A 25,068-nucleotide genomic window follows, 5' to 3' on the forward strand; every position below is an offset into this window, starting at 1 on the left:
CCACTATCTGCTGCAGTCTGTGACTGCAGAACTGGGCAGCCTGTGCTCAAGGAGACAACTGTGAGTAGAAATCATTAACTCCCCTTTTCTCTGCCTCTAAATGATACTCTGAGTAGCTGCTCTTCATCCTTTCTCTCTACAACCAGGCCAGAGCTGCTCTTCCTTCTAACTCAGCTCATGGCTGGGGGGGGCATTCCCTCAAGGCAAGAGATAACTTTTATATTCCTGCACTAAATGTCTGATTTTTCCAGGAGGGAATGATGGGCAGAAAATACACCAGTCACCATGTTTTATCAGTACCCTGGTGAGTTACAGAGTATTTACAGGGTAATTGATATTTTGCCTGTCTTTTCCCTCAAAATAGGCAAAATTTTCAGAGATTTGGCAATTAAATGAAAGCATGATCCAAAATAGGTCTGCAATCACCATGAGTATCACTGAGTGGTGTTGTCTTCACCACAAAATCCACTGTGAGCTGGAAACACCAGAATTCCTACCTGGAGACCATTTGACTTATCAGTCACTGGTTACATGAAACCAGGCTTGTTCTTTTCAGCCTTCCAAAGCCTTTGGATCCATGTGAAAAATCTTCCCTTAGGATAATTTTAACTTTGCTTATACTTCCTTGTTTCAGTAAAAGATGGAGCACCCTTGAAGGGCCTAATTTAGGTGTAGCACAAATTTAAAAAACTCGTGTTTTCTGAGGTGGCAAACTGGGTTCTGGCATCCTCCTTCCTTAGCAGGGAGAACAGAGCATTAAAATATATAATCCTGCTCTGTTCCAAGTAAAGCTTTCACTCCAAGTGACTGGGATGAAAATATTTGTTCAGGGCATTTATCTTGATTAGGGGGAAGTTACCATTCTGATTCCTTTCTTGGAATTTATGGGGAACTGACTCCCATTAAAATTTATGGGCACTGGATAGTACACAAGATTTTTTTCTGTATTTATTTTAATCAGAGAGCATCTTTAAAAAGAAAATGAGGGCTCATCTCTGGCAGCTGCACTGCCTTGGAAGCACAGTTTAAGGCAAAGGTTTCTACATTAATTTAATGTCCAGTTCTGTGAGGGGTAGAAGCTTTAAATTTTGAATAATGAAAATCACTACACGTTCACAAATGAGCAAATTGGTTTGCAGGGAAACATTCCAAGGCAACGGCAGCTTTCAAAACCTGTAGTAACAACGGGCTGCCCCATGTCACCCCTGGGCTGGCACCTCTCCTTTCTTAGTTCCTGCCACTGTCCCATCCTTCCTGCACAGCCCAAATCAGCAGTTCTCAAACCACGGAAACAAAGGACCAAGGCAGGCAAAGAATAACGTGGTTTATCCTTTTTTTCTTTTTTTTTTAAAGCATAAATGCAAATAGCACCATTGTGACTGAAGAACATCCTTATATCAGATAAGCATTCACTGCAGTCCTTACCAAGTAGGTTTACAGAATATTCAAAGATATTGCATTACTTTAGTCAATTAGAGATGAAAACAAGATTGAGAGGATGCCTGGTAAGATCCCAGGACAATTTCCATCTTAATAATTTCAAGCACTGCAGGTTGTTGAGTCGCTTTCTGTGGTACTGGACAGCACAAGGAGAGTCTGGAAGGCAGAACAGTAAAACCATCACAGCTGGGGGTACTCAGGGTCTCCAACTGCTGAGCTTGTACAAAGACTTCAAGAAAGGGTCAAAGATGCTTTTAATTGGTAAAGTGCACATATACACATTTACATAGACAGGCTGCACAGAGAGCAATCCAGTTATAATGAATTTGATGATGCTGCCTCTTAATTTCTTAATGCATCTTTGTCACTGGTTAACAATCTAATTCACTTTTCACTTGGTCGGTTGTTCTCTTTAGACCAGTTTCTTTAATGAATGTGAATACTGGCAAAGGACTTCTGAAAACAAAGAGCTGGGATTTAATGTAGGGATAGCTTCCAATTTAGGGCACCTGGTGCACCTGCAGTCAGGACTAAAGAACAACTATTACCTTGTGCATTTTCTTCTGTGATAAATGGAGAAATTGCTTCAAGTGCTACTACCAAGTTACAGATTTGGGTTCTTATCAGCATACAAGGTCACAAAATTACAACCATCAAAATCACATCAAGAACACACGTACTTTGTCTTATTTTTTTTTCCAAAATCAGATACATCTTCCTTGGTCCTTAAGAGAGGGAACCCCCCCCCCCCATATTAACATACTATTCCAGATTAGTGGGTTTAAAACACTTTACAGAAACTTTTACATATTAACATTTTGTACCATCATTCCAGGTAGAAATTTCACCAAACTGAACAAAAGTTCTGTTTTAAAACTAAATAAAAGGGTGGGTTTTCCCCTTTCTGTCTCCAGTGAAGCAACAATGTTCACCCTTGTCCTCACTGTCCAGAACTGAAGGGTTTTTTCCTTTAAAAAAGAAAATGTAAAAAGCCAATATAGTAAGAAAACAACCTTTAATAATCTAGGACTAAAAAGGTAAAAAAAAATCATGTGAAATTAAAAGCATTTATTGAGCCTTAATTTATTTACTCAAACCTTTCTCAAAAGTCCACTTGACAAAAGTTGACACAAGTCAACAGGAAGGGTTGTCTCCCCTCCACCACCCTTCAAAAACAGTAGATATGGGAACATCTTAGAGCAGAAGACTTTTGGGGGGAATTTTTTTAGACGTTTTTTATAGTGTATTATTCACATGGGGAATCATAACCCTTCATTGTGCCAACATGTAAAAAGATCATGTATCCAAAAAAAAGCAGAGGAGAAAGGCAGAATCAGTGACTTAGTCCTTGGTCACTGGAAAAGGCTGCTGTGGAGTAAAACATCGTGGGCAGACTCAAAGGTCAGCACCTCCTTGTGGAACTTGGTGAGCTGCGTCTTTGTTTTCCTCAGGGCAGGAGTTGTTGCCTTTCTCCTGTACCTCATGTCATTCAAAAGTTTATCTGCCAGGTAGTGCAGCCAGAGGACGTTGCTGTGAGGGTGATAGTCAGTCCAGACGTTGGAATTCTCCGCTTTCATCTGCCTGTAGATGTCAAACTGGTAGTCCCCTGTGCCTTGGAACAGCTCCTCATCCGTGGAGAGGTCACAGAACACGGTCAGCCCATCCTTCTCCAGCCGGGACAGGGTGTAGTCGATGATGTTGACGTGAATCCCTGCTGTGGGGATCGTGTGTGTTGCCCCATTCAGCACATAATGAAGTTCCTTTGCATCTGTTTTTTTGACCAGCACGTTCCCCCAGTGCAGGTCCCTGTGCTCGAAGTGCAGCTCCTGCTCTGCCACGGCCAGGGAGGCAGTGACCTGGTGCAAAATGCTTTTTGCTGATTCCACTGAGGAGAAACTGCACCTCTTGTGCTCCAAGTCACTGCCTCCAAATTCAAACTCCAGAACCATGAAGAGCTGCTCGTCCCCAAAAAGGTCTGGCCGGTCATTTTCTGATCCCGTTTCTTTGTGGTATTTGTCCCAGGCTTCCAGGAGATACTTGGGATAGGCCCCTTGGACACAGTGCACAGAGTACAGGCTGATGAACCCAACAGTCCTATTCACAGATTCCTCAGACAGAAGACTGAGTTCTTTTGAAATTATTACCTCAGGCAGAATCTCCCCAAAGCTCTTTTGAGCTTCACCATTTACTTTCTCAGTCCCTTCAATGGGAATTATTTTTAGGGCCACGGGCCCTCTCTCACTGTTGATCTGGAACACCTCTCCAAACACCCCTTCTCCAATTTTCTTGCAATCTTTCATCTTATCTAAAGGAATGCATTCCTCAAAAGCAACGGGCCCTTCCTGGTGGCATTCCCCAAACACCTTCTCTGCGTCTGTAAGCATCAGCTCCAGGACAGAGGAATCCCTGGGAGCCAGCAGGATAATGGAGGAGGCGGACCAGGAGCAGCCCTGAGCCCTCCCAGCCGACAGGCTGGCTTGGTACCCTGACAACTGGGATTTCCCTGCCGGGGTGCAGAGGATGCTGCTGCAGAAACTGTCCTCAGGGGTCACTCTCTTCTTCTTATGGAAGGACAGGGACGCTCGAACTCTGGCCCAGGAATACGAGCTATTGAGAAGTGAACAGTCATTATCTCTTACATCTACAGACACCTCCAGAACACCCTTCTGCGCTCGTTTTTGCCTCCCCCGTGGTCTGAGGAAGGAGTTGTTAGGCTGCTGCCGCCTCTTGTTTTTGAGCCTTTTTGGGCGGAGCCTCGTGTGCATCCCCCAGCGGCTGGCGCTGAAGCCACTGATACAGGCTTTCCTGCAGGTGCTGCCCTCTCCAGAGCCTTGGAGAGGCTTGGTCCTTTTATATTTACTCTCCAAGATTCCTGGGCGGCCCACGGGAGATTCTGGCTGCTGGCAGGTGGGTTGAACATCAGCCTTCTTGTTGAGCTTCATGCTCGCCATCCTCCTTGGCACCTCCTGACGGTCCAAGACCACCACTGGCACAAGCTGGTACTCGTTGGCTGGGCTTGTGTGACAACTCGAGCTCCCTTTTGCTGAGTCTCTGGTGAGATGCTCACGCGGCCCATCAGAAGCGGCACCGTCGCAGGGCGCAGATTGCTGTGTCTCCCGCTGAGCGGGCGGAAAAGCGCTTGGGGATTTCTGTGAGGTCGAGGCGGCTTGTGCCCGGCAGGGCTCCCCCCGCACCGACGACCTCAGCACACGGCGGGGCTCCTGCAGCCCCGGGTCGGGCTCAGCGCTCTCGGGTGCGATCCACTCCTCCTCCTCCACGGCGCTGTCCGTGCCCCGCAGCGCCGGGCGCTGCCCCGAGCGCTGCCCGGCGGGCGGCGGGTGATGCTCCAGCCCCGACCCGCTCTCTATGGTGGTGCTGAGCAGGAGCGAGGCGAGCCGGACCTGCGGGGCGCGGCGGCGGGGGCGGCGGGGCGGGGGGCTGTCCCCGAGCCCCGAGCACGACCCGGAGCCGCCGTCGGTGGCGGAGCTGAACAAGACGAGGCTGCCGGCGGCGGGCGGGGCGGGGCGGCGGGGCCGCGCCGGGGGCGGCCATTGCGGGGTGCTGCACAGCAGCGGGGCAGCCGCGGGGCACGGCGGGCCCTGCCGGCGGCGCCGGGCACGGCGCGGCGGGGACGGGGAGGGCGAGGAGAGGGACGGGGGGGGCGAGGAGAGGGACGGGGGGGGCGAGGAGAGGGACGGCTCCGGCTCCCGGTTCTCCTTCCCCCGCGTCTCCCGCCTGCGGTTCCGCAGCCGCCGGGCCCAGGGCCGGCGCTTACCCCCGGCCCGCGGCCGGCAGTCGCCGGGCGGCGAGAAGTCCGGGTCGTCCTCCGAGCGTGCGGATAAGGCGCTGGAACCGGCCGAGGTGGAGCTGAAGAAGCGCTTGCGGTCCTGCGGCGGCGAGATCCAGCGGTCGGGCGGCTGCAGCGGGCGCAGGTACCCGGCGCGGCGGGAGTAGGTGCGGAGGAGGCGCGGCCGCGGCAGCATCGCGGGGAGGGAGGGAAGGAGGGAGGGATGGAAGGAAGGAAGGAGGGAGAGGAGGATCCCCGGGCCGGCGGGAGCGCGCCCGCCGCCCGTTCAAACCGCTATCGCGAGAGCGCGCGAGAGCGCGGCGGGGCCCGCCGCACCGGGGCGGGGCCAGCGGAGGACACGCCCCCATTGACCACGCCCTCTTATCCCGATCCTGGTCCTGGTCCCGGTCCTGGTCTCCCGGAGTGTCCCGGAGTGTCCCGGCCGTGCTGGCACCGGCCGCTGCCGTGTCACAGACCCGCTCCGCTGCCTGTCGGAGCCCCCGGCACGGGCGGTGCCAGCGCTGCTCCATCCAGGCCCACAGGGACACGTCACGGCAGGACTGGCTTTACACGTGTGTTCTGTACGTGCTCATACGTGTGTGTATATGTAGACATGTATTTATACATGTGCATATGTGTATATATATATATATATATGTATGCATGTGTTCTATACATGTCCATACATATATATATGTACACATGTATCCTATACATGTGCATACATATATGTGTATATATGTATTCTGTACATGTGCATACATGTATATATATGTATACATGTGTTCTATACATGTGCATAGAATGTAATTCTGTATTACATTTTTATAGAATGTGTATGTATATGTATGTATATATATGTGTTGTCACAGCCATAACTCAGGCTATGGACACGGGACACAGCTTGGTGGCAGCACAGGACCGTGTGGTTCTTGCAGTCTGAGTGAGGCTTTGCTGAAAAGCAGCTGAGGTTTCGTTCCTTTTATTTCTTTTTCCATAGTTCTTAAAAAGCAGAACTGTTCTGCTGGTCCCTGGAAAAATCACCTTGAGCAGAGGACTCGATTTGGAGATGTGAGGATCACACGGGCAGCTGGGCCCTTCTGTTGGGGCAGGAACAAGTGGGACATCCTGGTGGTTTTGCTGAGTCTAGAGAGAACTAATCAAGTCCCAGAGTTAAATTCTGGACCTTTTGTTCTGCCACTGAGTTTAGTGAAATCAGGTTTTGACTGTAGGACAGAAGCAGAGGGAGGATATTTGCTAGTGCAGATCAGAAAAGCTTTTAGGGTACTTTATTGAACTCTGTACTGATGCAGCCAACACTGAGGCCTCCTGTCCTCTCAGGGATTTCAACATCAATATTCCCTCTCTTTCCCTGGTGAAGACATGTTTTTTAATCTGAAAGATCGGCACTGGTGGTTTATCAGCTGCAGGTTAATCAGCAATGTAGAGAGTTTGGGGAAAGAAGATGCCTGGCCAGACCCTGTGGTTGGCTTTAGCCAGGACCAGGTGTTTTTCCTGAGCAGCAAAATGATCTCAGGCCCTCTCAGGTGTTTGCTGATTCCAAAGAAGGACAAAGATGGACACTTGGTAGTGTTCCTATCTCTGTCCCTATTTGTGTGGTTGTTTTATTTCTGTCGTGTTTGCTTGACCATAAACCCCACAGATCTAATGTGTTTATAGACAGCAGTAGATTAAACAAAGATTACTCATTCAGACCTTCAGAAGACAAAAAAGTTCCTGTCTCCCTTGATTTAACCAATATTGTCTGATGCAAAACTAACAAGCAATCTTTCTCTCCTTTTTCTTTTTTTTTTTCCATAATTTCTTCTCTGAATTAAGTTTCCCTGATTACTTGGATCCCTTTTGTTGTCCCTGAAGGCTCTCAAGGAGGTCAGCTCTTGCAGTGGGTAATGCTATTTTCCTTTTTAGATGTTTTTTCTTAAATGCATTACAGAGTTCTGTGACTTGTAATTTCCGGTGAGTGCCATCCGACCATTTAATTCTTTGCAATCACTGCAGCAGCTGCCAAACACATTTGCAGTAATTGGATGGCACTTAAGGGATTAGCCAAGACTGCCAAGACTCAAGTCATCCAAACCACAGCTGGGTTTTTGTGCTGTTTCCATGGGAGCCTTGCTGTGTCGGCTTCTAAATTTATTTGCAATCTGCATTTTGAATCACATCCCCTGTGCAAAAGCCTTGTCAACATTTGTGACCTCTCTGCATGGCCCTGCCTTTTGTGCACTCTGGCAGTGGCACAGTTATGGCACATCCCTGACAGAAAATTTGCAGATGCCCCTTTCAGAGTCGTTGAACGTCCGACCCCAGCCAGGTTTAAGGTGTTGGCAGCTGTTTGGGGTCCAGGTGTCAGGGGCAGAGAAGCTGCTGCAGATGTTCCAGAGGCCTCTGAGCTGTCAGGATGGTTCATGACCTTTATGCAAAGGTGGCAGAGGGTTTGCAGAGCCACAGCTTCTTGGTTTCACCACCGTGGGCCCCATCACGTGTTCAGCTTTGTGTTTCTTCACCGTTTTGTTCTTCCCACGGGAGGGCAGGATGTGTTTTGTGTGCTGATCAGGGATGACACCAGCTGCTTATGTCTTTCCCATATGCCAGGAAGACTCCCAAACCTTGGGTTATAATTCCATCAGTGTGCTCAGAAGCTGCTGGGTTCATGTTGGAGCTGAGGGAATGCCATGGCCTGGTGGCAGCAGGAGAAAGGGAGCTCTGCTGCTCAGGAAAGCTTAGCAGGAAAAGGGCATCAGTGGTTCTTCATTATTAAGTGCAGGGTGCTGACATGAGAACATCGGATAGGAGAGCTTTTCTGGGCTCAGGAGCCTGTTGGGGCAGCTTTATTTGGAGGTAATTGAATTGCAGCTCAAAAGAGACGTTTCCTGTCCTTTATTATAACAGAGTGAGCGAGCTGGAATGATGCTGCCCTGCCACAAGCAGATTCCTTTGACCCTCTCCCTCCCAGCTTGGCTAAACTGGCTCCAGTAGGTCTGTGCAGCACAGCTGGGACACTTCAGCCTCTGCCATCAGCAGGTGTGGGGTGAGCTCAGGTGCCAGGCTGAGGGGGCTGCTCAGGAAACCTTTTCCTCTGGGAGTCAGGTCTGAGCAGCACCTGCGTTTCCCTATGGCTGGAAGGAGTAATTCCAGGAGGAAAGGACAGAGGCCTCAGGCTACACTTTCTACCTGTTTCCTTGAGGAAGGTGATGGAAGGGGATGAAGTTTTCTCCTCAAGGTAAGCTCTGGTAGGGGTATCAAGCCAGGACTGGTTTCCTGTGTTTCCAAGTCAGGAATGACATGTGTTGACAAAGAAGTAAATACTGATCTGTCTGGTGTATTCAAGAGCAGGGCCTCACCTTTAAATCAGTGGTTCCTGTGAATACACATTTTATTAAACACATTCAGCTTTCAGGCTTGGATTCAACATTCCATAATTTCCCAATGATGCTGTTATTGGCTGACTTTAGAAGGTGAATTCATTGCAATGCAGCACTGCACAACTCTGCTGTCACTGCACTCAGTCTCTGAGCAGTGTTTTATGTGCACTTTAATTCCTGTTACCTGTTTCAGTGCCAGCACTGCCACAGAACAGGGCATGATGGCTTGGCTTCATTAGATGTTCAATATTTTTCCTTCCTCTCTGTTCCTCTTCCTCCAGCACTTTCCTTCTTGGGTTGGGGGAGAGGAGTGGGTAAATGTTCCAGCTAATAATAACAACACTCCTACACGCTGTAGAGGAGATTCAAGACTTGGGGAATAACCTGGAATGCATTCAAAGGCTGTAAATGGCTCTCCTGGAAGTGAAGAGCTGAATAAAGGACAGAATATGTTCTGGAACTTCAGAACTCTTCCAGTTCTCACTCCTACAGACAGTTCAGGATGCTCCTGTGGATAATGACAGATTCTTTCCACAAATTCCCTCTCCATTGTGGCTGGGTGTGCAGCTGTGCTAGTTAAGAGGACAAACACAGAGGCTCATTTACCCTGCAAAGTCACAGCCAGGGTTGCAAGAGAAGCTGAACAGAGCATTTTTCACTGTGGACTGCACACACATTTCTTTTTTTTACATCCAAACCCATCACCTTCAGAAAGCAGCTCATGCTTGATGGTGCTGATTTCCTTGTGTTTCCATGTGTACGAGCTGTGGTTTGAAAGCAACTTCCTCTTTCAACCTGTTCAACCCTTCACCTTGTTTTTTTTGTAGATGTTGACTTACCAGTATGACAGTATGAGAAGAAACCACTAATGGAGAGAGCTGCCCTTCCCACTGTTCATTTCCTTGCCAAAATAGCTTGTCTCCTATTTACATCCTCTCCTCCTCGTCTCTCTGCTATTTCAGTAGCTGGTCTGGCGCCTGTTTCCGAGGGATGATGGACCTGCATCACTCAAACATTTGCTGCAGGGGCATTTCAGTGCTGGAGAAATGTCTCAGCATTTATGAGTCAGCCCCGTGCCTTTGGGAGCTGATGGTTTCTGTTGCACTTGACAGTCAGTGAAGGGTGGAGTGGGAATCATGGAGAGAATTGATGCCTGGGGGTGACTATTTGGCACTGGAAGTGAACAAGTGCCTAAAACAGGCACCTCCAGGGCTCTCTGCCACTGCCTGGAAAGCATCTGGTCTTCTTTGGGTGTAATTTAAAGATATTACTGGGCTGATCTTGAAATCTTTCTATGCTACACTATCATAGAGACAGACGTGACCTTACTGTGTTTCAATGCCCCTGGATCAGGGCAGGGGTTTAAAGTTTAATTTCCACAGACCCTTAATGTGGCATTTGCAGCCTCCTGAGCGAGCTGAGATCAGCTCCAGGGCAGCTTAACACCAAGGAGCTGCTGACAGGTGGAGGGAAAGTAGGTGAGGAGCAGTGTGGGCAGGCAGGGATGTCATTAGTCACGTGTGCTCACAGGATACCTGAGACAATTACTGTGAACAGTGTGAGAATTAAGTACAGGTGTAACATGTCAGGAATAAAAAATAGAGAAAGGGGCAGTTTCAGTCCTGTGTGTGATTCCCCCTGTGAGAATTTCGGGGCTGAGAAAACACCACTCATGGGAATGGAGCAGAACTGGTTTTTTTTCATGGAAAATTCAAAGTGTGGGACTCATAAAGGAAGAGATCTTGCAGGGAAGATCCAACCTCAGTCCCTTGAGAAAGACTAAGAGAAACTACAATTTTTTTTATCTTTCACTGATGATGCTTTGATTTTGTTAGGTTATTTACTCCCCCGCTGCAAATGAAACTGCTTATGTTTGAACACCCAAAACCAGTTCAAGAAACACACCAGCAGACTTGATTTCCAGGCAAGAAAAGAAAAAAAATAAGGCTGTGAAAACCAGGTGATGAAAACAATATTTGTGAGAGCGTTCAAAAAAGTACCAGCTAAGTTGTTTTTGCAGCTCAGCAGCAGCAACAGCTTTGTCAGCAAAAATTTAGCTTGTACTGAGCAGTATGCAGAATATTCTGAGGCACATTTGATACATGTGAAACTTTTTGTTCCAAAACAGCTATTGCAACTGTGCTCCTGTTTGATGTTTAAAAAGAACCAAGAAAAGTATCAGCTTTACATCCTTTTTTTTTTATTTTAGTGGTCAAGCCTGGTTGACATCTTGAGGCCACACCTAGAGCAGAACACTTCTCACTCTAAGGAACATTTTTTTTCTAACCTGTGTAAATCTTTTCTCAGATTAATTGACCTGGAAATTATTACAGAGACTCAGAGCAGACCTGTGTCTGTGCCACCAAGTAAAACCAGGCCAGGAGGTAACACACTGTTTAACTGCTGGCAGGTTTTGTGGTCTGATCTCTGTCTGTGCAGTCCCCAGACAGATGAGGAAGATGGAGATGGAGAAGGGGGGTCTTGAGACACCACTAAGGGCTGAATTGTCTCCTCTGGAGCTTCATTTGTCCATGAACTTGTGTGTCCTCAGTGTAGCAGGAGAGATGGTGGAGGCATCTCACTCTCTAGTCCTGTCCCTGGAGCAGATCCAGCAGGGCCAGGGCAAGCAGGGGGGGTTCCTGTGGGACAGAAACGATGCTTGGCTGTCACATCCTTGCAAAAGGAGCAGATTGGGCAGGAGATCAGGTGGTGGCTCCTTTAGGATGCTCCTGTCTCCATCCAGCTCTGGTTCCTGGAGCTGGGTCAGTCTCCCTGAGCTCTAACTGCCTGGCTCTGGGGTTTGGGCAGTGGAGAGGGAAGACAGGCTGAGCTCACTTTTCCTCCTTACTCATTTCTGGATTCATGGACCACTGTGGTCTCCTTCCTTTCTGCAGGAGCGTGTTTTCAATGAGGGTTTTGTATTATTTGGTTACTGTATGTTTTAAGATTTTATTTGTGCTTCAGGCTTTCACACAGAGGACCTTTAAGACTGGATCTAGTGATGGTCTGGTCTGTAGGAATCTGGTAAGGAGTGGTGGGTGCAATGGCCAAATATGGATCAAGGAAGAGGTAAAGCATGAAGAACAGATGCTTGAGAGGGAAAGAGGGCTCCAGGAGGGGCTTGGGGAGCAGCCAAAATGCTTTGTGAGCAAAGAGGGGCTGCCCCTGGGGGGAATGCAGGCAGGGAAAGGAGGGGTCGTGGCAGTGGGAGAGATGAGCAGGACCAGCCCACAGCTTGTGCTGAGGCTGCAGTGTTTGGGAGCGGGGTTGGGGCTATCCCTGAGCCAGGGCTGGCCTCTCCCACACTTTGGGCACACGTGGGGGAGTGGATGGGGGGTGCACAGGAGTGGGGGACTCACTCCCTGAGCAGCCCTTCACCCCAGGAGCCCCTTGTGACAGAGCCAGTGCAGAGTGGGGCTGGGGCTGGGGAGTGCAGCAGCCACCGGGTTAAAAGGAGGCCACAGGCAGGTTTGTGCTCTAATTTTGCAGATGCTGGAGAAAGGCTTCTTTTGCTTTGCAGAGAAACTCTAGGGATGGCTCTGGCATGAGGCACAAAATGAGTGGTTTTTTCCTTATTACGCTGTTTGTGATTCTCTCGTGGTTTGGAGCAACCTTGTCACACATGCTCATTAAAAATCAGATCTAGCTGTTTAGATTTGATATGGAATTTAAGGAGGATGAAGGACAACATTTTCATAAAACCTGAGATCTTGAGAATGATTCTCCCAGGGAAGAGAATTTGGCAGGGGAGTACTACAATTGGCAGTACTAGTAATGGAAATAAAAGGAGATACAGGAGCACAGTAACTGTTAATGGCAAACAAAGGTAAATTGCAGGAAATTATATTCCTCCAAATGAGTTTAGCCAAGTTTCTGGCTCCTTCTGTAATTCATTGCTGCAGTGAGCTGGGGAGCAAAGGCAGCTGCTGTGTCATGGTTGGACCATCAATGGCTGTTGGTCCGCAATGACTGAGGATGGAATTGGAGCAGCTCCAAAAGCTCCAGAACCTCATAAAACTGAGAGTTGGGTCTTTAGCTGTCAGAGGGTGACAGCCTTTGGGGTAAGGTGTGACTGGCCTGGCTGGGAACCTCTTGCCCACATTGTTTCCTGAAACAAAACCAGCCTGCTTGCCCCGTCTGTCACCTGTACTTGTTTCTTCAGGTCCACTTTTAAGAAATTATTGTCTATGATGATTGATCCTTAACCACGTGCAGAGTTCATTTATTAGTTCCTTAATTTGGGAATTTAGTGGGTTTTTGTAGCCAGGCAGATATTTTGGGTGACTGTCAAAGACCTCAGTACACATGTGAATGTTTAAGAAATTAAAAATTTAACCCGATGCTTTGTCATCCCGTAAAGGCTGAAGAAAGGCTTTAATCCTTAGCAGTGAGAGACTGTAACTGTGCCACCTTGGATGCTGTGACATGGTTTCACGCTATAACGTGTTTAGTTCTGATCATTTTGTGATGGACAGGAGCCTGGGGACAAAACTGATGGGGGCAGGGGGGTTTCCCCAGGGGATGAATCAGCTGGAAAGCAGCTCAGGGAGGATCTGATCTTAGCGCAGCTGCTGGTCTGTGAGCCGGGAGCCGCCGGGGAGCAGCTGACAGGAGGGAGGAGATCAGTGCGAGGGGTTGGTGTGTCGGTTTCCAGGCAGGGCACGTGTGGGGAGCGAGAGCTGCGAGCGCTGCTCCAGCCTCCGGAGCGAGCCGGGACCATGGGGCAGGTGGCTTGGAAGGCTTTATTCCTGTCGCTTTTTGACTATAAAACGGAGAAATACGTCATTGCCAAGAACAAGAAGGTGGGGATCCTCTACCGAGTGGTGCAGCTCTCCGTGCTGGCTTACCTGGTGGGGTAAGGATCACCCTGTGTTTCACGTGCTGCTGGGGTTGCCTTTGCTTGCTGTGCTGTGTAAAGATCAATGTAGGATACTCTGCACACAGAGACAGCCTGCTGTGCCTCCTGGTTTTAATGCAGATAGCCAGGCATGTTGGTACAGCTGGATTTTGTAATGTTCAGTAGGTTATATCTGGTTTTTCACCTGCTAGGGATCTCTAGATTCGGCTCTACCTTTCAGATTAAGGTCTGGTTAAAAATAGCCCCAATGCCATTGTGGCTTTGTACTGCATTATTTATACCTTTATTTCTGTGTTCGGTGGGAATGGTGCCAAACCTTAACACCTGACTCATTAGGAACAGTAGCATTTATGGCCACGGTGCTGAGCCTTGGGACACACCTGGGTTATCTGCAGGACAGCATGACGTGCTCAAGCCTAGACGGGAGGGAACCCAGCAGAAAGTGGGAGATTTCTTTGCTGGAGTGGGCTGCAGCAGCCGGGACTGTGGGGGCTGAGGCAGCGGGAATTTTGGCTGCCTTGCATTCATTTCAGAGCAGGGCGAGCTGGCATGGAAATAGCTGGAGCAGCACTCAGGAAAGGCCCAGTTCTGTAAGAGGCTGGTCACAATGGTGTGTAATGGGCACAGTGATAGTCCTTGCAGGCTCAGACCCGGAATTATCCAACCTACGTGATGCTTGTGCCATCGCTTCCTGAGTTTCTGAGGCTTTTCAGAATGTGATAGCTAAGTCTGTACCCTCTTTGTGCTTCTGAGTCCCTTCACCTTTCTTGCACCTCGTGTTTTCACTGATTAAATATAGCAGAGTCATTTTTACGTGCTGGGTTTATTTATAGAAGGCTGTGCAGTCCCAGAGCCTGCTCTAGTGAGCAGAGCACGAGTGAAGTCTCAGCAGTCTGGCACGGACTGGCTGCTAAAGGAGCAATCCTGTGGATAACACTGCCGAGGACAGCAAGAGAAGTAAGCAAAGCCTTTCCTTGGACTGCTTGGCAAGGCAGCAGCAGCTCTCCCAGTAGCTCTCCCAGGTGTGCAGTCAGGTTGTTACCATGACACCAGTTTACAAAAGATCCTGTATCCAGATGAGAATATTCCCTACAGATTAGGAGTATCCAGCTCACCTGCAGGAGTTGCATCTCCCCAGCCATGGATTGTTGCTGACTGGCAGCCCAGTGACAAGGGGCTAAAGTGGGAGAGTTGTGCCCTTGCGAAACCAGCCACACTCTTCACTACAACCTGCAAAAGCTTGTTTTGTTTCTCATCTCGAGGAAGGCAGAGCCCTGTCCTCCCTCTTTCCTCTTCTGAGGTTGCTGAGTGTAGCACAGGACAGTGAGGTGGGAGGCTTTGGTTTTTTTACCTCATGACCAGTTGTTACGTATTTTCCTGCTGTGGATAAGCCCAGCTTGTGTCAAAGAGTTTATTCTGTATTTGTGGCAGCAGTTGCAGAGGGTTTGGTGTCATTGGCATGCTTTGATTTACTCTTGGATGGTATTTGACCTTGGTGTGAATCTCCTCTGGTTGACTTGTTCCCTGAACCCCCCCCAATGCTGCTGCCTGCTGTGTTCACACAGGTGGGTGTTTGTTGTCAAGAAAGGCTACCAGGACACAGACACATCTCTCCAGAGCTCTGTCATCACCAAGCTGAAAGGGGTGGCCTTCACCAACACCTCGGAGCTGGGGGAGAGGCTGTGGGATGTTGCAGACTACGTCATCCCTCCACAGGTTGGCATCACCCCGTTGCTGTTTTCTCTGCCACTCAGCTTCCAGCATGATTGAAGTGATGTATCCAGGTCTTCCCTGTGGATAACCAGGAGCTGGGCCACAAGAAGGCAACGCTGGGCCTTCTCTTAGGTCTTTCCTGCAAATACTAAAGCAACCTGGTTTCTCAGGTCCGTGATGTTTGGGAAGCAGAAATCCCGTGGATTTCTCAGCTGAGCAGTGTCTGCTCACCTCTGTTCCTGGATTAGAACAGGTGTGCACAGAGCAGGGGGAGGTGGAAAGAAAATGTGGTGCAATTAAGAGTGATGAGGGTTGCTGGAAATGTGTCTGGTTAAACCTGCCCTGCTGCTTCCTTGGCTTGGACACAGTGAGATGCACAGGGGAGAGGTGGCAGCAGATGTGGCCCAACAACAGTTGGAATTTGCCCAGCTGTGCTTGCCAGGGGCAGTTGTGCTTTCCCTGCATGGAAGGGTGTGAGGGGAAACCCAGGGTCCTGTGCTGACAGGGCAGAAAGCTATAAATTGAACAATTTAACTGCCTGTACATAAGAATAAAACTTCCCTTCCTCCTGCTTTGCTCCCCAGACCTGTGACTGTGCTCTCTGCTTCCACCAGTTTCAGTGCAAAGCCTCAGCCCCACATGTGCTGTGCAGCAGGAGGGTTGGGAATGTGCTTGTGGTGCCTCAGTCCCAGCCTTGGGGACATTGAACAAGTGGCTGGGGTGCACACCCAGGGATGAAATGGTGGCACTGACAGTATTTTAACTTGCCAGGTGTTTCTCCTGTGCCTCAATGGTTTTGTTACTGCATGTTGGCTTACTGGGAAGCCTTGTAGTGTGGTGGGCTGAGTGAAGAGAACCAGCTCTGCCCCTGGGCTGCTGTGCTGTGTCACCCAGCTGGCTGGGCTGTGGCTTCAGGAGCACAAATATTGTGCCCTGGTGTCCACTTGCCTCCAGCAGCCTCAGGGGTGTTAGACCATGGGCTCACAGTGATGTCTGTGGGCTGTGAGACCACAAAGCCTCACAAGCTTTCCTGCCCCATGTGTGAATTGGTGTTTCACTGCTGCACATCTCAGCTCAGCCGTGAGCTGCATCCTGCCTGGGTTTTGAGGAGTTCCTAAATGCCTGCTACCAGTGCACTGAGTGCTCTGCTGACCTGATCTGAGATCACTGTGTGATCTCTGTCATGTCACTTTGGGCAGAAGGGTCCTGGTGGGTCTGGGTGGGCTGGTTTGTGCTGGAGAGACCTGGGTAGTGGAGCAGGAGGCAGTGAAGGCTGGGAGAAACCCTGTCTCCTCCAAGCTCTGTTCTCACAGAGGGAAACCCGAGATCTCCGATTTTTATCTGCAGCAGGCAGGGCTGTGTGTTGGAAGGGGGTTTCTGTGGTGAGTGTGGGATTTTTGTGAGAGATGCTCAGGGCTGCCCTGCCTCCCCCCAGGGCCGTGGGCTGGCTCTCATGGTTGTGTGTGCACCCACAGCAGGAGGGACCTCATCCAAACAAATATGCAGACAAAGGGTGCTGTTGTATCTCAGCCTGAAAGCCCTCTGAAGAGAGGGAGGTTGTACTCTTCTGCAGAGAGCTGCATCCTCCTTGTAACAAGTACTTTGAAAATAAACCAGGTTTTCTAACCTTTCCTGCTTTACTCTGTTTATTTTAGGGTGAAAGCGTCTTCTTTGTCATGACGAATCTGATCGTGACCCCAAACCAGAGACAAGCCACCTGTCCTGAGGTAGGAAGAACTGAGCCCCTTGGCCCCCAGACCCCTACAAAACCAGGGGTAAGAACTGACAGAGGACTCCTGGGGAGCAACAACCAGAGGAAGGACGGAAGGCGAACGGTTTTTCTCTGTAGTGTGATATCTCAGTTGGGAAATCAGACTGGTTACTGCAAACCTGGGAGGCTCAGCTGTCTTAATTTCCAGAGGCACTGATCGTGTAGAGCCTTCCTGACTTGAGGTGAAGGTGTTGGATTTCTGCCCAAACCAGGCAGTGATTGCTCAGGGTCAGAGAAGGCCGTGGGAAAACAACTTGGAGGTGACTCAGTGTAGTTATGGGTAGAGGAGACTCTCAAGAGCCCCATCCTGGGAAGGGCTGGACACTCAGGCTTTCATTACCTTCCAGACACAGGAGGGTTCTTAGCACCTTCTAGAACATGCCCCGTGGGCCAGAGGCGTGAGGTCTTTATGTCATGTGGAAATGTCCTCTGTGGAGACGTGGCTGGGGGAGGAGGGTGCTGGCAGTGCAGGAGCGCTGTGTCCCTCTGGCAGAGATGGATTTTCCAGGGCCGGGAGCACAGCTGGATTGTTGAGGACACGGCTGTCCTCTAGTGGCTGCAGGAACCCACCGTGCAGCCGGGAGAGGGGCAGTTTTGGGCTGGAGAGCTCGTAGCTTAGATCCCCGAGGTAGGGTTATCTCTTAGGGTGAAGCACCGTGGCCTCCAGGCTGGTTTTGGTGAGTGCCAGGTAACGTCTGGGTTTTTTCACAGTCTGTCCCTCTCCAGACTGAGCAGAACCCAAAATCAGGACTGTGTGTGAATCCTGGTGTTCCTGGTGGTGTGATATGCCGAGCTGTTTGCATGACCCACAGTTACCACTTCAGCTGCATCTTTTAGGTGTTCATATTGAAAGGGAGTAAACAGTGTTAGCTTGAATTTTACTAAATAGCTTCAACTTTGTAAGTTTGTAGCTCTTATTTAAACATTGGTTAATGATGGGAAGAAGGAATTAGAGAGATTATCAAAACATGCAGCTGTGTTCAGTGACCTGTAGGTCCCAGAGAACTAAAACAACAGAAGATTGTTTAGGTAGACAAAACTAAATCAAGTTATCTTTAACTAAAGATTTGATGTCGATGTCTTGTAAAAATAAGATTTGAAATTATTTCAAGGATTGTTAGGTAGAAGAAATTTAGGTTGTCTTTAACTAAATATTGATGCTGATGCCTTGTAACAATAAGACTGTCGGGGAGGGGCTTGGGATGCCAAAGTGTAGAAATGCTCATGAAATCTTTGTTTCAATATAGAGAATTCCCCCCACAGCAGCAGCACTTTCTTACCCCTCTGAGTCCTGTGTCCTGTTGCAGGTCTCACTTCTGTCCTCAGAGTTCTGTGATTCTGATCCTGTGATTCTGTTGCACTTTGCAGAGTGCCAGCATTCCCGATGCCCTGTGTCACAAGGACGAGGACTGCCTGGAAGGGGAAGCAGTGGTGGCTGGCAATGGTAAGGGAAGGGTCCTTCCTCCTGTGCTGTGTTTGGTGTCCTTCAGAGGCCTCAGCCTGGTTACACTCCCAGAGATCTCTGATTACAGAGAGCAGCAAAGCCTTTCCTTTCTTTACTATCTTCCATTGAGTTGCTGCCTTGCTTACAGCTCTGCGGTGGCTGGGCCAGGGCACCCCGGGCTGCTCAGAGAAGCAACAAGAGAGTGTTTGTTCCAGCTGAGATGCCCTTTCACAGCAGGGAGGAGAGAGAAAATCATCTATTTTCATGTGCCCTGTAGGCAAGGAGAGGAGGTGACTGCTCTGTGTGACCTTTTCTGTGTGTCTGCTCGCAGGGGTTAAGACTGGCCGTTGTTTGAAAGACAGGGACAGCACCAGAGGGACTTGTGAGATACTGGCCTGGTGCCCAGTGGAGAAAAGATCCAAGCCCAAGTACGTGGCCGTCCTATCCTGTTTCCAAGCTTGAGTTGCTTGGCTTGTGTGTCACTCAGGGCAGTTTCTGTGTTCCCTCTGCTTGGGTGCTTGCTGAATGTTGGCTGTTCAGGGCAGGAGGGAGCTCTGCAAGGTCCCCATGGCAGGACTGGCCCTCTGCTCCCCCTGCTTAGCTCACTGGCTGTCCCAGGGCTGTTCCCAGCTCTCAGGGTGTCCCCTAAACCTGCACCCTCCTCACCAACTCCTTGCTGGCAGTGTGGGAAAAGTGGCATGGCTGGCCTGGTGCCATCCAACCCGTTGGATGAGGCTGTTTCTAAAATGGCAATTCAAGATTTAGCATGTGGGCAGGGTACAAATCTAAGACAGAGAACAAACCTTTCTTTTCCAGGAAACCCCTTCTTGGCAGTGCAGAAAACTTCACTGTTTACATCAAGAACTCAATTCGCTTCCCCAAGTTTAAGTTCTCCAAGTAAGTGCAGGTGCTCGGAGATCCCTCTGTCCTCTCCACCATGGAACCAATAACCTCTGTTTGCTCCACTGTCCTTCTCCTGCTGGAGGGCTGGGCTGGGGAGGTGGGTATTCCCTCTGCTTTGGCTTCAGGCTGTGCAGAAACAAGGAGATAATGAGGGCTTGGAGCTTCTCAGAGAGCAACTGGGAAAAGGAAGGCTGTCCTTCCCCAGGTGAGGTCTGGTGGCTCCTACAGCTTGGGATGCAGCACAGCTCCTAAGGCAGATGGACCTGGCATAGTCCTGAGCTGCTTCTGCTCAACAGATATTCCTCCTCTTCCATAAAAATGACGGTGCCTGGACAAGGCTGGGAAAAATGCAAATTTAAAAATAGTTGTTTGCTTTTGCTGCTGCAGAATGAGCAAAGTAAAGCAGTGTAGAAAGGAGTGTGTTCTGGTTATTCTCCTGGGCTCAGATAGGCATTTCTAGCATCCTTATTGGTTTGCCTTGAGAAGCCAGGTGGCCCTGGAGCAGTCTGGCAACCTGCTCCATGCCAGTCCTTTCTTGAGCCCAGATCCAGATGGCCAAGTCCCTGTCTGTCCTGGAGGTCATTTTGGGAGGGGCAGGCTGCTTTCCCTGGGCCAGCAGCGGGGCAGCTTATGGGGTGACAGGGCTGGTGGCACGGGGCCATTTCTGGGCTGTTGGAAAAATCTGTTGTCTCTGCAGTCGTGGTGCAGGCTGTGCAGGCAAGGAAAGAGGGAGATAAGGCAGATTTCCCTGTTCTCTACATGCAGGATGAATGTGCTGGCAACTGACAATGAGTCCTACCTGAAGACCTGCCGCTACAGCGCCGAGCATCCCTACTGCCCCATCTTCGTGCTGGGGAACATCGTCCGCTGGGCCGGGGGCGACTTCCAGGAAATGGCCTTGGGGGTAGGAGTGTCCCTTGGGCTCACATGTCTTCCCAACTGGCTGTTCTGTGCGCTGGGTGGCCGTGAGGGAAGTCACTGCCCGCTGCCCAGGGAACTGCCTCCTGTCCAGGCTGCACTGGAGAGATGCCAGTGCTTAAAGTCAAGCTGGTCCCATTTATCCTGTCCCCAGGGAATGGGAGGCAGGGTGATGTGGGTCCTCTGGAAGAGCTAGTCAGGTCAGTTATCTGTTATTCTGCCCAAACCTCTGCCAGCAGGGATTCTTTGTTTAATTTCAGCATTACTGCACCATTGGTTTAAACCCAGAACTTCAGGAACTCTGTCCCTGCATAAAAGAGAATTTTCTCAATTGAAGTATGTTACAGCCACTTAAATTAGTAAAATCAGTGTCCTGGGAGAAAGCTCTTCAGATATGAGCACAGGAAAGGCTGGGGTTGTGTGTAGAGTAATGGGATTAATATCACACAGCTGAACTCAGCCCATCCAGGGGGGTGTGTGCTCATGTCTGGGACCAGAAGTGCAGCTGGTTTTGTCCCTGGGGAAAACTCGCCCAAGGGCCTGACAAATTTGAAGACACTTTAACTGAACTAAGTTTAAACAACTCACCCTGTCTCTCTCTTTTGTTAAGGGTGGTGTGATAGGAATTCAGATTGAATGGAACTGTGATCTTGATAAAGCCCCTTCTGAATGTAATCCTCACTATTCTTTTAGCCGGCTGGATAACAAGTCTGCAGAAACGTCCATCTCTTCTGGGTACAACTTCAGGTGGGTAAAGAGGAGGCCACGATCAGTACTGCAGTTGGGCTGGGCTGGTTTGACTTCAGGAGTTGGAGGTTGGCAGTGGAGTGGCACCAGCCTGTGCCAGGCACTGCCCCAGCCAAGCACAGTGCGCTGCAGGGGAAGGAGGGAGGGAATTGTGCTCCTGGCAGGCTAAAGTTGGTTTTGACGGGGGAACAGATCTGTTTGAAGAGACAAGGGAATTCAGAGGGGCAGATGGAGTTAAGACCAGCATTGCTGTGTTCCAGGTTTGCCAAATATTACCGGGATGCTGAGGGGGTCGACTACCGGACGCTCATCAAAGCCTACGGAATCCGCTTCGATGTGATGGTGAATGGCAAGGTGAGGTCCCAGGCCAGAATATTCCAGAGCATGGAGAGAAAAACTTGGGGACATTTCTCAGTGGGAAGGCAGCTCTGGGATGAGGGAAGCCTCTCTGGCTTGTCATAGGAAAGGACTCTTTCCATCTGTCCATGTGGAGCTAACCCTGCATTAGAGAAATGACTTGGAATGCAGCTGAGCCTGCACCTCCTCTACCTAAAAGCAGGCTCATTTAAAGCCCAACAGAAGTAAATACACCTCAGAGACTTATTTCTATGCATATGCACTGCAGAAAAAAAAAAAAAAGCCTAATCCAGGGATGATGCAAGCTCAGAACTGCAGCCAGGGACAGTTGGATGTGAGGCACACGCAGACCTTTAGCCTCCAAGATTGATCACTGCGGATCTGCCTTGGTTGTGTCTGCTCCATGGGAACAAAACACACCCACAGGCAGCAGCAGCAGCTTCCCCTGGGCAGTACCACACCCTTCAGTTTGTTCTGTGAGTTGTTCTCTCACCGATTCCTTCATGACTTTTCTTCTTCCAGGCAGGGAAATTTAACATCATTCCCACCGTTATCAACATCAGTTCGGGGCTGGCGCTCATGGGAGCGGTAAGTGAATGTTTTGTCTCAAAGTATCATATTGGGACCCAGACCCCTCCTGTAGCTGTAAGGAGGAGAAATATAATATATATACCCCATAAAATGCTTGGAGAATGAATGAAAACACAGCTTCTATGAGTTATTCTTTAATTAATGCTCATTGCTAACAAGATCAGAACACTTCCTCTTCTATTCCAAAGATAAAACACAAGTTCTTTCTCTTTGCAGGGAGCCTTCTTTTGTGACCTGGTGTTGCTGTATCTGATTAAGAAGAGTAACTTTTATCGAGGCAAAAAGTACGAGGAAGTGAAGTAAGTGGGCTTGGCTTTGTGTTAAGTGTCATGGGTTGTTGTTATGAGTAATAGAAATAGGAGGAGATACAGGAGCAGAGTAACTGTCAATGGCAAACAAAGACCCATTCCAGGGAAATATATTCCTCCAAATGAGTTTAGCCAAGTTTCTGGCCCCCTCTGTAATTCACTGCTGCAGTGAGCTGGGGAGCAAAGGCAGCTGCTCTGTCAGGGCTGGACTGTCAATGACCTTGTACTGTTGGTCCCTAGTGACTGAGGGTGAAATTGGGGCAGCTCCAAAAGCCTCATGAAATGGAGATATGGGGATTAGCTGTACAGAGGGTCCTCTGGGGTAAGATATGACTGGCCTGGCTGGGAACCTCTTATTCATGTTGCTTCCTAAAATAAAAGCAGCCTGCTTGCCCTGTCTGTCACCTGTGCTTGTTTCCTCAGGTCCAATTCCAGGAAGTCATTGTCTAGTCCGACACCGAATGGGAATCAGAGCCCAGACCAGCTGGGTGGGCTCTAAGCAAAGTGGTGGCTCTGCCAGCTGGACTTGTGCTCCAGGAAAACCACACAGGTGTGAAACCACACCAGCACTGGGAGATGGAGAGCAGGGATACTGTCTATTACCAGGATTCCCAGAGGAAAAAAATGTCCTATAAAGACTGCTTTTCTTCCCTGAGATTTCCCTGGTATCCTGAGCTTGCAACAGTGTGTCGTCACTATGGATTTATAAAAGGATTTTATAAAAGGACAAAGAAGGCACCAAATGAATGTTTTTATATCCACTGATAGATATATCCGTACCTACACCAATAGCCAGCGTTGTCCTGTGGCTGTGCTTTGATTCCATCTGTGGAAGAGCCATGATGGGAACCACCAGTGGCACTTTGAGAAGGGCTGAGGCTGAGATCCAACCTGTCTCCTGCTCCGCTGCCTTCCAGCCACCGCTTCCAGCTCCTGCCTGCGTGACGTGCGTGGTCAGGAGTGAAGCAGCAGGACTGCTCTGGTGCAGGGAAACGTGGAATTTGAACAGCTCTCAGAGCTGGGGAAGGGGCTGTTGTCCTGCAGGGGCTGTGGCAGGGTGGGGCAGTCACTCCCATGGGGGTGTTGTAACCATTAGGGCTGAAAACGGTGCTTCTCCAGGAAAAGCCTTCCCAAGGTGCTCCGCTCGTCTCAGGAACAGCAGGAGCAGGTCCTGCCCAGCTCTGCACGGACAACCATGGCTGGGGCCCAGCTGCCTCACCTGCTGCCCCATCTCTGCTCCCAGCTGGCTCAGAGAACCAACATTTCAGAGCCCAGGGCAGGGGAGAGCAGCAGAACAGCGCTCTGCAGCAAGGCAGGGACAGGCAGTTTTGGGGTTCATAGTGAGAGAAACGGGGGTTAACGCGCTGAAAAGCAACACGGCCCTGGGAGCACCTGCACAGAGGTGGGTTTAGGTTCTGCCTCCTTTGTTCAGTGCCTGGTTTCATTTGCTCTGTATTGTCCTTCCTGCATCACTTACCAATTGCTCGTGGTGGGCAGGTCTGGATGGGACACTTAAAGCTTCTGTGTTTCTCATAGTACCCTGAACTGCACTGCAGATGGAAAAGGGGAGCTTTGCCAGGCTACCCCAGATCCACCAACAGCAGGGAGATTTAAAGACATCTGTGCTACTTCAGTGCTCTGGTAACTTCCAGGAAATACAAGTGCTTCTTTGTTTCTCAGCAGAGAAATCAGTCTCACTGCAGCCCATTTTGTCAGTTTATGCTCGCGTGGAGATGTAACTAATTTCTGAAAAGGGCTTATGGAACATCATTGTTTAAACTTTGCATTTTCTTGAGCTGACAGGAACTGACTCACCAGCTCCTGAAGACAGCAGTGAATCAATATTTCTGCCTCATTTAGAGCTTGCACAGCATGGCTGAGCAGAGTTGTGGAAGTGCTGACAGTCACCACTTACTGGGAGTCCTTGTGATAATTGATTGAATGTTTCTGTGCACTCTCTGAATACCAAGATTTAAGGGCTCCTGCTGCAGTGTCCTTACACATTTCTGGACAGAGGGAAGGTGGCCTTCAGGGAGCTGCTGCCATTGAGTGTCTGCACAAATGGCACCAGCAGCTGCACCCACCTCTGCTTTCACTTCTTTGAAGCAGTTGTTCTGAGGTACAGGTTGATTCTAAATTAAAATTCACGTGTTAGCAGTGTCAAACTCTGAATCCAGTCATTGATAGCAACCCCACCCAGTCTAGTTCACTCCCTCTGCTTCTGTGTATTGAGCCAAAAATGTAGCTAGAAAATAGAACTAAGCAGAGGTAATTTAGGATAAGCTGTGTACCTCTGACCTCATCCAGAACCTCCTCTCTTCGTGCCAGAAGCCTCTTCTCTAGGCAAACACCACTCACCATGTGTGTAACTGCACTAGTCAGGCCTTTCAGTGTTACCAGTGCAGCAGCCCAGGCTTTTGACTGTCAGGGGTTGACTCTAGTTGAGTAATTTTCAGATGGTGAAATACATGGTGAACCCCACATGTGGCATCAAGCCCAGGTACAACCCATGGAGACCAAGTTGCTCATCACAACATGCAGAGCTGACTGTGCTCTGCTGAAACCACTGTTTTAACTTGACAAAACAACCTCCTCTTGTCAGAGGACCAAAGCTATTTCCTGAATTTAAGTCCTCAGGCCTCCAAAATTCCCCAGAACGTTTCCCTTCTTTATACTGTTTAACACAATTCCCACAACCCTTGTTGTTAATAAAACATAACCAGATTCCTTCTCAGGAGCTTGTTTCTTGAGTTTGAATTTTTTTTCTCTCACTGTATTTAACTTACAGCAAGAAAATGTGTCCCTTTAGGGCAGTGCTCCCCAAGACTGCTCTGTACAGGGTGTATCA

The 25,068-nt window shown here is 49.4% G+C and overlaps 2 protein-coding genes and 1 long non-coding RNA gene across 5 annotated transcripts; 1 reads left to right on the forward strand and 2 right to left on the reverse strand.

Annotated features, from left to right (window-relative positions):
* Positions 1-1,676: 1,676 nt before the first annotated feature.
* Positions 1,677-5,534, reverse strand: HASPIN (histone H3 associated protein kinase). The gene has a single exon (XM_027743876.2). The coding sequence runs from the start codon at positions 5,421-5,423 to the stop codon at positions 2,793-2,795; it is 2,631 nt and encodes an 876-aa protein (XP_027599677.1). The 5' UTR covers positions 5,424-5,534; the 3' UTR covers positions 1,677-2,792.
* A 6,439-nt stretch (positions 5,535-11,973) lies between these two features.
* Positions 11,974-22,805, forward strand: P2RX5 (purinergic receptor P2X 5). 3 transcript variants are annotated; one of them, XM_027743971.2, is made up of 12 exons: positions 11,974-13,465; positions 15,034-15,184; positions 16,837-16,956; positions 18,321-18,396; positions 18,728-18,824; positions 19,213-19,293; positions 20,065-20,203; positions 20,828-20,964; positions 21,225-21,318; positions 21,844-21,909; positions 22,129-22,211; positions 22,644-22,805. In XM_027743971.2, the coding sequence occupies exons 1-12, from the start codon at positions 13,329-13,331 to the stop codon at positions 22,717-22,719; spliced, it is 1,257 nt and encodes a 418-aa protein (XP_027599772.1). In that variant the 5' UTR covers positions 11,974-13,328; the 3' UTR covers positions 22,720-22,805. The 3 variants fall into 3 exon arrangements, with proteins under 3 accessions (XP_027599772.1, XP_027599781.1, XP_039236983.1); XM_027743980.2 differs by having other exon boundaries at positions 16,837-16,908; XM_039381049.1 differs by lacking the exon at positions 22,644-22,805 and having other exon boundaries at positions 16,837-16,908; positions 22,129-22,215.
* Positions 16,810-20,987, reverse strand: LOC120323213. The gene is made up of 2 exons (XR_005563464.1): positions 20,099-20,987; positions 16,810-19,425 (listed from the first exon to the last, which is right to left on the reverse strand). It is a non-coding gene; the product is annotated as an uncharacterized LOC120323213 (long non-coding RNA).
* Positions 22,806-25,068: the final 2,263 nt, after the last annotated feature.

The sequence above is a fragment of the Pipra filicauda genome, unplaced genomic scaffold (assembly GCF_003945595.2).
Source record: "Pipra filicauda isolate LSUMZ 115617 unplaced genomic scaffold, ASM394559v2 scaffold211_size2331000_pilon, whole genome shotgun sequence".
NCBI lineage: Eukaryota > Metazoa > Chordata > Aves > Passeriformes > Pipridae > Pipra > Pipra filicauda.

What these genes read in the sequence shown, in the direction of transcription:
- HASPIN (XM_027743876.2), bottom strand. Translation starts at nt 5,423, where the DNA reads ATGCTGCCGCGGCCGCGCCTCCTCCGCACCTACTCCCGCCGCGCCGGG.
- P2RX5 (XM_027743971.2), top strand. Translation starts at nt 13,329, where the DNA reads ATGGGGCAGGTGGCTTGGAAGGCTTTATTCCTGTCGCTTTTTGACTAT. An exon ending in ACTACGTCATCCCTCCACAG is followed by an intron (nt 15,185 to 16,836) that starts GTTGGCATCACC and finishes TGTTTATTTTAG; the next exon opens with GGTGAAAGCGTCTTCTTTGT. An exon ending in AGACCCCTACAAAACCAGGG is followed by an intron (nt 16,957 to 18,320) that starts GTAAGAACTGAC and finishes TGCACTTTGCAG; the next exon opens with AGTGCCAGCATTCCCGATGC.